At 31.5% G+C, this 13891-nt stretch overlaps 1 protein-coding gene across 1 annotated transcript; it reads left to right on the top strand.

Annotated features, from left to right (window-relative positions):
- Window positions 1-252: 252 nt before the first annotated feature.
- On the top strand, window positions 253-7741 carry LOC112741445 (30-kDa cleavage and polyadenylation specificity factor 30). The gene is made up of 7 exons (XM_025790444.3): window positions 253-915; window positions 2866-3249; window positions 3908-4070; window positions 4503-4613; window positions 4960-5028; window positions 5631-5717; window positions 6499-7741. Exons 1-7 carry the CDS (start codon window positions 509-511, stop codon window positions 7366-7368), a joined length of 2091 nt encoding a protein of 696 aa, XP_025646229.1. The 5' UTR covers window positions 253-508; the 3' UTR covers window positions 7369-7741.
- Window positions 7742-13891: the final 6150 nt, after the last annotated feature.

Genomic DNA, 13891 nt, shown 5'->3' on the forward strand with positions numbered 1-13891 from the left:
TGACTTACGTTTAAACTCTTAAAGACTATTTTTATTATAAAAATTTTTTTTACATGTCAAGTGATACGTGGCACTAACCTGACATGTCAACCAATCATCTTGTGACACGTGGTACGTCATCATGCCACCACGTAGTACTTAACGTGACACGTCATTATCCTATTTTATAACTAATATGACTAAAAAAATTATTTGAAGACTAATTTAAAGAATGAATGACCTTTAATTTGAGTATTAACTCCTAATTAATTTATTGATTTTTTTTTTAAAAAGATAGAAAGACCAATATACATTGGCAGGCGAAAACAAAAAAGCGGAAAACAAGTGCGTCAGCGTCTACCTCTCTTCGCGTGAGACTGCGTCGCTTTTGTTAAACTAGAGTAACGAGTGTCCCTCCTCAGCTCAATAGCTGCCTCATTCCTTCTTCGTTTCAACCCTCTTTGAATGCATCAATCCCTTTCAAAACCCTAATTTCCCATTTTGCAAAACCCTAACACCTAATTTCCAAATGGAGGATTCCGAGGGAGTCCTCAGCTTCGATTTCGAGGGCGGCCTCGACGCTGCTCCCCCCGCTGCCGCCACCGTCTCCGCACCCTCCGCCGGACTTCTCTCCAATCAAAACGATCCAACCGCGGCGGCCGCTGCAGCCGCGGTTCCCAATGGCGCTGCCGCAGCTGCGCCCACTGCTGGAGACCCCGGAGCTGCCGGGAATGTGCCCGGGAGGCGGAGCTTCCGGCAGACAGTGTGCCGGCACTGGCTAAGGAGCTTGTGTATGAAGGGAGACGCGTGCGGGTTCTTGCATCAGTACGACAAGGCGAGGATGCCGGTGTGCCGGTTCTTTCGGCTGTACGGTGAGTGCCGCGAGCAGGATTGCGTGTACAAGCACACCAACGAAGATATCAAGGAGTGTAACATGTATGTGATGCGATTTATTCTCAGTTCGTTTTTACTGTTTTATTTTTGGCAGAATTTGTGTATGTGTATTGTATAGAACGCGGTAGTTGTAGTTAGTGTAGTTTGTGTTTTTGAACTGTTTGTTGTTTTGATTGTGAGAGGTTTTTGAAGAGTGGTGGGGTTTGTTAATTGGACCGGTGGTGCCAAGGTTAATGGTTTTGAGGTGAGGGGGATTCCTTGCTGTTAAGGTTTAGCTTTTTAGGGCTATGATCATATACAGCTTTGTTTTTCCAGCTTTTCATTGATTGTTTCTGTTGTGAACAATTGTTTGGCTGTCTTGTGTTATACTTGTTAAGATATTAGATTTTAGACCTTACTGTGTTTTGCTTCAGTTCTTACTTCCGAGTTCAAGTTTATATTTCTTTAATTTTCATGTTTATTAAGTATGGTCATATTAATGGGGTTTTGATGCAACTTATATATGGAGAGTAGAAGGGGTCTGAAGAGTTTGAATGGGAAGGAGGAGGAGGAGAAATTTTTAAGTGAAGACAGACCAACCAAAGGCTGTGTCTCACATCATATTGACTAGAGCTACGTAAAGTTTGATGTCTGAAAAACATAATAAAGTAAACCACGTAAAAAGAAAAAAAAAAAAAGAATAATAATTTTAGTTTTCAGAGATTCTGCATGGTGGAATGATAATTTTCCTGCCATTTTAGGGGTACTTGTAAATGATCATAACCATTGAAATATTTTATGATCATATTTGGTCCTTGAAGCTGCTTGGTTGGCTTGGTAAGTGACATCTGATTATTGTTTTTCTGTCTACTTGCCATCTTCTCTACAATTGGATCACAAGCTGACCTTGGCCATTCCTAGTTTAATTATAATTTAATTTCCTGAAAAAGTTGTATATCTGTTGCTGGATCTTCTGATGCAGGTTTTAATCTATGCTTACAGGCTATCTAAATATTATTGAACACTTTTGTACTTAAAAAAGCCTTTGCGATAAATATTTCTAGTGAATGAGAAACAAGGAAGTCAATGATATACTGAAATCATTCATGAATACTTGATAGATATTAAACCATAAACTTCTTTGTCTATAGTAGACTGGATTCAGTGTTAGTTGAGATTAGAACCTTGTTAGGTTTGCTTTTATCATTTAGTAGATTCTTTTTCTGTCCATAAAGTCATGAATTAGAAACTGTCTTCACCTCTTGCCATGGTCATAACTCATAAGTAGAGACTAGAGCTTAGAATAGCTGCTTACCATGTATAGAGCAAGTTGTTAGTATTGTCAATGATACAAATATTTTTTTTCTATCTTTTAAGTTTAGTTCAGACTGATCATTTCAATAGAGTCTTGGAAAATACTTAATGTGCAAGATACATGGTTTTTCTTTTTCTATATATAAAAAAATATATTTCTTCCAGTTTGAAATGCTATTTTTCATTCTGCATTGCATCCTAGCTGCTTGAACTTTGGAATGATCCCCCTTGACACATTTTCTGAGCAGCGGGTTTTTCTATCCGTAACAGTTGGAGGAGCTTCATGACTCATTTCTGGGGTTGGGGAGAAGAAATGTGGGTAAGATTCTGTCAAGTTGTGTCCAATGTCTGCAGTAATTTGGACCTTGTTACATTTCATTTAGGGAAGTGAACTTTTTCTAGGAATTCAGCTTTATTTTTATTGATACTTGGCATAATTACGATGATCTGGAATTCTATTGGGGGTTCCGTTGGATATTCAAAGGAATTGGAGGGATTATTTGTTTGATGGGCTTGGTTATGTATCCCATTCTCTTTTTCTCTTTTTTGCTCAGAAGGATATGGCATCCTCCTGTTGTATTCAACTATTCATTCATTTATTTTTCCCCCAGTCTTCTATAAGCAGGTCCTTGTTTGTTTGGCTTTAAAATATCTGCTTAATGTTATGTGAATGTGATTTTGATATTTCTGCATCTGCAGGTACAAGTTAGGATTTTGTCCTAATGGGCCTGATTGCCGATACAGACATGCAAAATCTGCTGGACCTCCACCTTCTGTTGATGAGGTCCTTCAAAAGATCCAGCATTTATATTCTTACAACTACAATGCATCTAACAAGTTTTTCCAACAAAGGGGTTCAAACTATAATCAACAAGCTGAAAAATCTCAATTTCCTCAAGGAAATAATTCTACAAACCAAGCTGTTGCTGGAAAACCATTACAAGCAGAGTCGGGTAATGTCCAGCAGCAACAAGTTCAACAGGCTCAGCAGCCAGTCAATCAAAGCCAAGTGCAAAATGTTGCTAGTGGTCAGCCCAATCAGGCGAATAAAACTGCAACTCCTTTACCTCAAGGAATATCTAGGTGTGTTCAGAGTCTAGTAGTTCTCAATTGTGCTACGGAAAATTATTAGTATTCTTACAGTCAGATAAATGATAGACTAGGTATATAACTTGAATTACCGTTTGGGAGAGATTATGCCAGCATATACTTTGTGTAGTATACTAGTATTTTCTTCCCAACTTTACTGCTGTCCCTGTTGCTGTCTATATATATTACATGCCCTATGTTATTGGCTGTTCAGAAATATCCTTGATGTAATTTATTTTTTTACCATTAATGACATTGAATAATAAAATTGATGCATTCTTTAAATTAAGGGAGGGCTTACACGAAAAATAAGACTGGCATACAAAAAGGGGGAACCCATCAACAAAGTTTATGAATTGATGACTAGAAAACTTCTTACACAGTATAATTCTCTTTAAGGTCATTATCATATATTTTCTTTAATCATTATCAAGCTATGACACAAAGTTTGAGGCTAAAACAAGAACTGGTATCTGTCATATTATTCTAGTAATGTGCCCACTGCCTATACCAGATATGATAATATTGCATGTTTTCTTAATGAGAGGTTCATTTTCAAATAAATTTTCCTGTGAAAATTGTTGCTTCAGATTCATCTCTATTCTCTAACCTACATGAAATAAACTGATCTACGTCTCCGCAAAAACCTTAGGTATTTTATTGTTAAAAGTTGCAATCGTGAAAATTTGGAGTTATCAGTACAACAAGGAGTATGGGCAACACAAAGGAGCAACGAGTCAAAACTAAATGAGGCTTTTGATTCTGTGGAAAATGTTATACTGATTTTCTCAGTCAACCGAACTCGCCATTTCCAGGTATGTTTCTTGCTTTGCATCCAGCTTGAGTATTTTTGTTCAAATTTATGGATTTAGGCCAAGGATATATTTGTTGTTCAATTGACAGATGCAAGCATCCAGCACCTTCTTGAATTGTTGCATAAGATTCTATATGCTTATAATGATGGTAAAGAAAGAAATCAGTATAAGTTGGTTTTCAGTGGCTTACTATAGGGTGAAATGCATCAACCCAATTGGTTTTTCCTGATGATTTAATTTGACAAGAGGAGCAGATATCTAGTTTTGAAATCTGCATTCATTAATGAATGAAATGCAACCAGTAAACTCTTTACATATGTAGCTTTATGAATTGAGGACTAGAAAACATTTTACCCATATGGAAAGAACCTTTGCCTCTGTTTTCTTGGTGTGACCAAGCCGCCGAATCTGAATTTGTCTATATTTTTGCAGGGTTGTGCAAAGATGACCTCCAGAATTGGTGGTTCTGTTGCTGGGGGAAACTGGAAATATGCTCATGGAACTGCACATTATGGACGGAATTTCTCTGTTAAATGGTTAAAGGTATAAAAGTTCTTATAGCAACTTTGATGGGATATTTATCTGATAGATGCTAAAATAACTGGTTCTTGAATTATTTGTGGAACATCTAATTAGTAATACAAAGTTTTTTCACCAGAATTTGTTTTTTTATGATATAATTAACATCAATGTAAGGATCAAATCAATGTCTAAATAAATATTCATTGACTAAATCGACATGTAATCAATGCAAGTTTTCTCAGTTATATATATTTTTACTTCTGTGTCTGGGCTGAACTTGTTCATGAACCATCATTGGAAATTGGTAATGATATCCAGATTTTTTGGTACATTCAGTAATCTGTTAAATTGCCATTCTTGTCTGCAGTTATGTGAACTGTCATTCCACAAAACTCGCCATTTGAGGAATCCATACAATGAAAATTTACCAGTGAAGGTAATTTTTTAACCCCCCCTCCCCCAACTTCTATGATCTGAATTTGAGCTGAACAGAGTTTTTTTCTTGCTACACATTTTAATTGGAGTGATTTCTCTAATGAGAATGTTGTATTTTGGAGTCACGAGTTTCTTGAATATGGGAAAGGCTGGATCCATTTAGCTAATGATGTTACCTTTTCAAAACTTTATGATCAATTTGCCTTACTCTCTGTCTACACTTTTAATTATTCCTTTCTTTTCATGGCTAATAATTGTTCTCTACTCCAATTCTTGTGGTGATAATTTCTATTAGGAAATCCTGCACAAACATAACATTTAACGATGGTGCAATCTTTCACCATTTATGAGCACTAGGGAATGGTTAGGTTTAACTGCTAGGCATTTCAATATGATAGAGTTGATATATATACGATTAAAGTTGTCAGTTGGTGTCAGTGAAATCAGACATCTCAGTAATGAAGAAACATATTCTTGATTCTAGCTACATATTGCATATGCATGCTGATTTTGAAACTAATTTTATTGTTTAGGCATTAAGTTAGATATTTATTCTGCCATATTGGAGTATAATTAGGAAACATTCTGTTCATGTAATTGCAGATAAGTAGAGATTGTCAGGAGCTGGAACCCTCCATCGGTGAGCAGTTGGCATCCTTGCTTTATCTTGAGCCAGATAGTGAGCTTATGGTATGTTTTCCTTTGAGCCATAGTCTTGCCTTTTATGACTAGGAACACTTTGCATTTAATTAAATTTCGGTTTTGACTTATAATGTAACTTCCTTCTAAGAAACTATCAGACAGGATTGTTAGGCCATATCAATAATGTTATCCAACCTAATTTAAAATATGTTGAGAAGACATGATTTGCACCATCAGTTAGTTCTCTTCAGTGCACCCATAATAGCAATATTTTTTACAACTTAGGATAATAATTAGCTCCTAGTCATCAAACATAAAGTATGCATGGATACATCAGTTATATGTTCCTTTTTAATATTTTCTCAATACCAACGTAACATACATATTGCAATAAAAAAGTTGACCTTGGGTGAATACCTATCCTCACAAGAAACTTTTTGTTTGCATTTCCCCAGTTTAGATCTTTGCCACCCATACATATCCTTTAAATAACAAATATGAGATACCATCTCCCTTCTTTCATAGAGCACTGTACTAGACTTCTTGTTTAATGTGTCTGAGTATCATATATTCAACGCTTCATGTTATCATTTTACTAATCGACATATAGCTTGTGTTGGGTCCCAGTTATGTTGGGGTAAAAAATCAGCCAGGTCTCAAACATGTTAAATTAACAGCTTAAGCTTCACAATATTTTATTACTTTTGTACCAATTATCTATTAAAACTAGGCTATTTTAATAGATGGATTTAGGGAACATTGGTTGCTCTGTTGAACTGCAATACTTTGGGTATTGGATTTATATAAATTTTCTTTGTCATTATTCCAGGCTATCTCAATTGCAGCAGAGTCTAAACGAGAAGAAGAGAAGGCAAAGGGAGTGAATCCAGACAATGGAGGAGAGAATCCGGATATTGTCCCATTTGAAGACAACGAAGAAGAGGAAGAGGAAGAAAGTGATGAAGAGGAGGAGAGCTTTGGTCATGTTGTTGGGCCAGCTGTTCAAGGCAGAGGTAGGGGCAGAGGCATGATGTGGCCGCCTCACATGCCTCTTGCACGCGGAGCCAGACCTATGCCTGGAATGCCAGGTTTTAACCCAGTAATGATGGGTGATGGATTATCATATGGGCCTGTTGGACCTGATGGCTTCGGTATGCCCGATCTTTTTGGTGTGGGCCCTCGTGGTTTTCCTCCATATGGTCCTAGGTTCTCTGGTGATTTTGCAGGACCCCCTGCAGCCATGATGTTCCGTGGGCGACCTTCCCAACCTGGGATGTTTCCAGGTGGTGGATTTGGGATGATGATGAATCCTGCACGTCCTCCCTTTATGGGGGGGATGGGTGCAAATCCTCCAAGAGCCAGTAGGCCAGTTAATATGCCTCCGATGTTTCCACCGCCTCCACCTCCACCTCAAAATAACAACCGACTTGTAAAGAGGGATCAAAGAATTAATGATCGGAATGATAAATTTGGTTCAGGATTAGAGCAGGGCAAGAATCAGGATATGATGAGTCAAAGTGGTGGACCTGATGAAGACATGCAAGGATACAAAGCACAGCAGGATGATCAGTATGCTGTCAACACCTTCAGGAACGATGATAGTGAAAGCGAGGATGAGGCACCTCGGCGGTCAAGGCATGGAGAGGGGAAAAAGAGAAGGCGAAGCTTAGAAGATGCCAATGCAAGCTCTAATCACTAGGTATGGCCCCTAAATACTGATGAGTCACTAACCAGGATGCCGGTTTCTGGTGCTTTTATTTTTCAATGTAATGAAATGAGGCCATCAGATATATCTTTGTATGAGTTATATTTATTTTTCTCGGGAAAACTGGGGTGCTTCAGGAAAATAAAAAATGAAAAAAAAAAGAGGAAAAGGTTCACAGTTACGTTCACAGGTCATGTAAGTTTTGCATAAAGTTCTTTGGATATTTATTGCTAATGTAGTGCGAACATAGCATAGGCGACGATGGATTATGAATATACTCAAGTGACTGTACCCCTGTCTCTGTATTTGTATAAAGAGATAGTAACATTAGAGTCCTTAATGAAAAAGTGACAAGGCATTTCATTTATGGTACTGGTTATAAGGTTATTGCTTGGGAATTGGTGTCGTAACATACATATTTATTCATATTTTCTGGACCAATTTAGATATTCTAAGAGATTGGTAAAGTAATAAAATGAAAATTAATCACTTTTAAATTAAGATTGGAATTTACAAATGAAAGGAATAACAAATTCAATAATGATTAATTTCTCATTATTTTACATTATCAAACTCTTCACTTTAGAAGAATTTGATTCATTTTGAAGGGAAAGATTTTGTTTTAACAAGAAAAAAGATTATGTAATACATTTTGGTTGCTTAATATAATATATAAGAGATTATTATTTATTAATGTATGTAGTGTATGTGTGTGTACTAGTACTTCTCTTGCTTTGGCTTTAGACGAAATTAAATCAAAGTAGGGTGCAACCATGTCATGCATGTTATTACCCTCTTGTATGTTATGATATTTACTTTGAATCGCTGCACTTTGATTCCGATGTCTCTTCTATTTGGGTAATAAATATTATACAAAGTTTATTTCAAACTTAACTGTGGTTGACGTATGGGGAAAAATGTTTGATGTAAATAATATCAGCAAATACAGAAAGATAAGCTCGGTGCCTTCTATCAACCGAAATCATATGGACACTCTTAATATACTTCTTTTTAATGTATCAAAAACACAATAATAATAAAAATTACTATAATTAAAAGATGAAATTTAGTTTGTTTCGTACACACACATATAAAATTAATGGGGAGGAAAAGGGGGTTTAAGATATAATCAAGGTTCTTGCTTTGAAAAATAGCAAATTAATGTACTTAACTACTACTTTTTTGTGACTTTTTTTTTTCAAAGTAACTCCCATTCAGGAAGGCAAGTACTAATTCGCCACGGATCTGAACTCCATTTAAGAGTTTATCGCTAATTAATGAATTATTGCATGTATATGGCGAAATTCAAAAACCGATACTTTTTGGCTTACCGACTATTTTGACTATGTGGAGTCATTTGATATAATCCCTCGTGATCTTTTGATTGAAGCCCATGAAAGGAAGGAAACATTCTGATGCGCTTCTTGAGGCACATCTTATTTAGTTTTTTCCTTTTTTTTTTCTTTTTGAGTTTCTTATTTGCTGGTTAGTTTTTTTTTTTAACTTTTGAGTCAAGGTGATTGAGTTTAGTTTGCATTAAGTAGGGTTAAAAGTCAAATGTTTATCAACTTTTGAAAAAAAAATGTTGATACTTGAGTAACTTGATATTAGTGGTGGTGACCAATTTAAAAATAGGATAAACATTATAAATTATTTTTATTAACTAAATATTGTTTCTAAATAACGTGTTTCGTATGTCAAGGATAATACAAATGCAGTTACAATATCCATCCAACACAAGTTGACAAGACCAAATATATATGTTGTATTAATTAAAATTATTATCTTATATCTATCTATAAACCTAAATATATTCTAATATCTTTAAGTCACCAAAAAAAAAAATTCTAATATCTTTATGTCTCTACATTTATATCTCATTTTTATCCCAACCACATTCATATAGAATGTAACGGGAACCTTGAGATGCCACACCACCATATATATAATTATACATAATTTTATCCGGCTATGCAGCAATGCTATAAGCTAGTGTTTATATCGTATTTTTCGGAGTAATTTACATAAATAAAATGATTGAAGGAAAACGTTACACAAATATAATATTGACAAACTTCAGACACAAATACAACAAATGTAATTGTATGTAATTCGCTACACCCTGAGCAGAACTCAGATGCACGTAATCCGCTATACCCTCTTGTGGATTACGTTGAGAGCATGCATAACATAAACCGCTACACCATGTAGCGTTTATGACCAAATTTTGTGAAAGCATAATCCGCTACATCCTGTAGCGAATTATGAGGAGAGTGACTTATTATATAAACCTGTGTAATAGTAACAACCAATGTAGCAAAATAAACGAATTGATACAAAATGTAATCGTCATTTGCAATAAGTAGTACGACTAATATAATTTTACATACTCAAAGTTTTCATGATTGCTATATTTTAATTTTTTAAATTTTCTCTTTTATGTTTCAGTATTTTTTATTACCAATAATGATATGTTTTTCACTTTTTCTTTCTTAAATTATAATATTTTGTAACTAATTTTGATGTCGTCCATACTATTTTCCTTAAGCTTATAATGTATATGATTTTTTATCTATTCAAATTTAAAAAAAAAATAACTTGACATGTTTAAATTTATAAGTATTCAATTGTACTCCATTATATTTTTTCTTCACTTTTTTTTACTTTTCTTTTATACTTCCTTAATTAATTAAAAAATATATAAATTTTAGATATATTAATTTTAGGATATATTAATAGGTCTTGTACGAGCTACTACCAGTGGAATAGAGTTAAGCTTTACTATCTTAATTCAATGATAATTAGATTTTTTTATTAGGATTAACTCTATTCCACTAGTAGTAGCTCGTACGAGACCTATTAATATATCCTAAAATTAATATATTTAAAATTTATATATTTTTTAATTAATTAACAAAGTATAAAAGAAACGTAAAAAAAATGAAGAAAAAAATATAATGAAATACAATTGAATACTTATAAATTTAAACATGTCAAGTTATTTTTTTTTTTAATTTGAATAGATAAAAAATCATATACATTATAAGCTTAAAAAAAATAATATAGACGACATCAAAATACGTTACAAAATATTATAATTTAAGAAAGAAAAAGTGAAAAATATATTTATGTAAATTTGGTCATAAACCGCTATAGGGTGTAGCGGTTTATGTTATGCATGCTCTCAACGTAATCCGCCAGAGGGTATAGCAGATTATTTGCATCTGGTTATTGTATTTATTGCATTTACGTCTGAAATTTATTAATATTATATTTGCGTAACGTTTTTCTTTAATTATTTTATTTATGTAAATTGCCCTATTTTTTGTGTGTGTTTACTTAGTTATCAAAAGATTATATTTGTTTATCCAACATTTTTGTATTAATTATAATGTAAGATATTTATTATTTTGACTAATTTTATATTTTATTATTGTTATATATAAAGCACCCAGGCCAATTTTTTTTTGTGTATTTCTATGTCATTATAGGAGCTTAATTTGACCCATGTTAAAAAAATTTATATAATCATTTAATTAAATTTTATGCGTTTAAATAATTTATTAAGTAATGAGTTTAAAATTTAATTATTTTTTATATAATAACATCCAATTAGATAACTATGTAAATTTTTTTATATTATTAATGCATAAAAATTAAATTCTTAAATTATAACAATTTTTTTATGTTTAGGGTCCGTTTGAAAAGTTTTAAAAATTATTTTTTTGAGGTTTTGAGTTATGAAAAGTAATAGTAGTATTAATATTTAGTGCAATTTTTAAAATCAAATTGTAGTTTTTTAAAAAACTGTTTAAGTGCTTATGAAAAAGTAAAAAAAAAAAGACTTCTTTTATAATAAATTTTTTTATTGTATTTCTTTTAAAATAAATACTTTTAAAACTAAAAAATCAAATACAAAATAACTTATTTATAAATTATTTTTAATATAAGTATTTATTATTTAAATTATTTTTTTAAAATAACTTAATTAAGTTGTTTACCAAAAGTATAACTATGATAACATGTAAACAATTATTGTACTTTTTATGCATTTAAAGTTAATCTACAAATAAAACAAAATACAGTAAAATTTAAGTTGATCATTTATCCAAGTCAACTCAACGAAAGCATGCTGATTCATAATTATTTTTAGACAAACTTATTCCACATAATAATTGTAAATTCCCTTATTACAAGATGCTGCATAGAATGAGTCATCATAGGTGGCTAGTCCTTTTGTGATTATTAGGAGCTTCCTATGGTTATTTAGATATATAGATGCATATCAATCGTTATATACTTAATTAATAATACACTTCTTTATATATGAGACGTGATGAATAATATTATCCACATGTCTATTTTTTTTATTTGTGCTAAAATGTTATTTCTTTTATTTAGAATAAAAAGATAACAAAAATTAAATTTTAGAATTTTTAATCTTAAAAAATTTGATATTATATGAATTATTTCTCGTAAGGTATATATCTAACAAGAGTTGAGACATTTTCGAAACAATTGAAGGAGGTACTAAGTATAGTAAGAACTAAGAAGCAAAGAATGATGACACGGGGTACAAAAATTTTCAACCAACGATGGAGGGTGGATTAGATTTTCAACCATATATTACGAAAATGAATGTGTTTGTATTAATTAATTAATTAACTAAAAGATATCTTTCTCGTAATTAATTTTGTTGAATCATGAATGTGCTTCAGCCACACGGCACAAGCCAAGTTGATATTAAATGAACTCTTACGTTGGCAATCACGTTAGAAAACTTTAGTATAAAAGTGCTTAGTTACTTACATCGTTGCTTTTTGTTTTGCATGAAAATCCACGCCTTAACTCAATCTAAAAAATTAGAGTAATTCAAAACAACAATAAAAAAGGCTGTTTTTTTTATTGTGAGAACTTTATTATTAGAGTCACTCAAATAAATACGTTTAAAATATTTTTTTAAATATATTTATTAATAATTAAAATTCAATATATATAATTAATTAAATCGTGTTATTTTTATTAAAATTAGATTAGATAAATTAATTTGGCTAAAAAATTGATGAAATAAATCTTGAACTGATCTAAATTAATATTTTTTATAAAAAATGACTATAATACTTTTATTATAAAAAATGACAAAATACTCTTATTATATATATATATCACTACAAGAGACACGCCAAATAGCGGCGGTTTATTTAGGAATTTGCGGCGGTTTTTAACCGTCGTAAAACGAAATTCCAGCGATTCTACAAGCGTTGCCTATTAGGGGGTGGAGATTTGATTTTGCGGCAATTTTGGAAAACCGCTGGCACAACCGCTGCAAATCAGTTAATTGATTTTGCGGCGGTTGTAGAACCACCGCTATTTTGGTCAGTGGTTTTTAAATAGCAAATAAACGAAAACAGCATTTATTTTGCGGCGGTTCTAAACCGCCGCCAAATTTTAGTATTTCCGTTCATAGTTATTTAACAATGTCATGTTACTACCAAGCCAAATGTCTCTTCGATATATATAGTGCTAATAATTATATATATCATATGAACACATTTGATTGCCACACAAATTTTTGTTGTATACTTTATATATCTGATCATAGTTATTATAGGCACCTTATATATTGGGTAAAATGCACAATTAAATCAAATGGGTCTGCTCCGAATTAATTTTGGACCATAGTAGATCGAATTAATTTACATCTATTTATATATAATCCAAGCGTATATAAAGAGTACAATAAAGAGTACATTTAATAATATCCATAATGAATTCAATAAAAAGTATATTCAATCTTAAATAAAAAAATAATAATTATAAATATTTTTTATAAATTATTAAAAATCAAATATTTTCTAAAAATATTTATTAAGATTTAGAATTTAGTCTTTAATATTTAAAATTAATAAAATATTTGTCAAAAACATTATATTTTGTTAGTAAGTTAGCATTATTGAATCTATTAACCACGATAATATGCAGATAATTGATTGATTTTCATATAAAAATATTTTTATTCTATTTGTATTTAATTTTGATAAAATATTAATTAATTTTGAATTTAGTTATTATGAATTCTTATATCTAAGAATATAAGTTAAGATTGTTTTTAAAAAAAATTTAAATTTTTTATTTTAATAAATGCTCAACAAATCATTGAAATAAAAAAATTATAATTTAAAATTATAATTTTGGTAAAATTATAACGTTTTGAATTTTTAATGACTTGTAGAAAATATTTTTAATAATTATTTTTAATATTTTATAGAAAATATTTATAATTATTATTTTTAGAAAATGTTTGATTTTTAATTAGTCTAGAGTATGATTTTATTTTCTTCTTTTACATCCATGTTTGAATGCAAATTTAAATGCCAATAAAGTAAACAAGAAAATCTTATTGATAAATTTGTTCACATGAGTTAACATATATAGCTTATTTAACTTGTGAATTTTTTTTACGTAAAACGAATGTAGAAAAAGTGTTACGAGTTTAAGTAACATATATTTAAACATA

This window comes from Arachis hypogaea, chromosome 14 (genome assembly GCF_003086295.3).
Source record: "Arachis hypogaea cultivar Tifrunner chromosome 14, arahy.Tifrunner.gnm2.J5K5, whole genome shotgun sequence".
Classification (NCBI taxonomy): domain Eukaryota; kingdom Viridiplantae; phylum Streptophyta; class Magnoliopsida; order Fabales; family Fabaceae; genus Arachis; species Arachis hypogaea.

What these genes read in the sequence shown, in the direction of transcription:
- LOC112741445 (XM_025790444.3), top strand. Translation starts at nt 509, where the DNA reads ATGGAGGATTCCGAGGGAGTCCTCAGCTTCGATTTCGAGGGCGGCCTC. An exon ending in TTACCTCAAGGAATATCTAG is followed by an intron (nt 3,250 to 3,907) that starts GTGTGTTCAGAG and finishes CAAAAACCTTAG; the next exon opens with GTATTTTATTGTTAAAAGTT. An exon ending in ATGAAAATTTACCAGTGAAG is followed by an intron (nt 5,029 to 5,630) that starts GTAATTTTTTAA and finishes ATGTAATTGCAG; the next exon opens with ATAAGTAGAGATTGTCAGGA.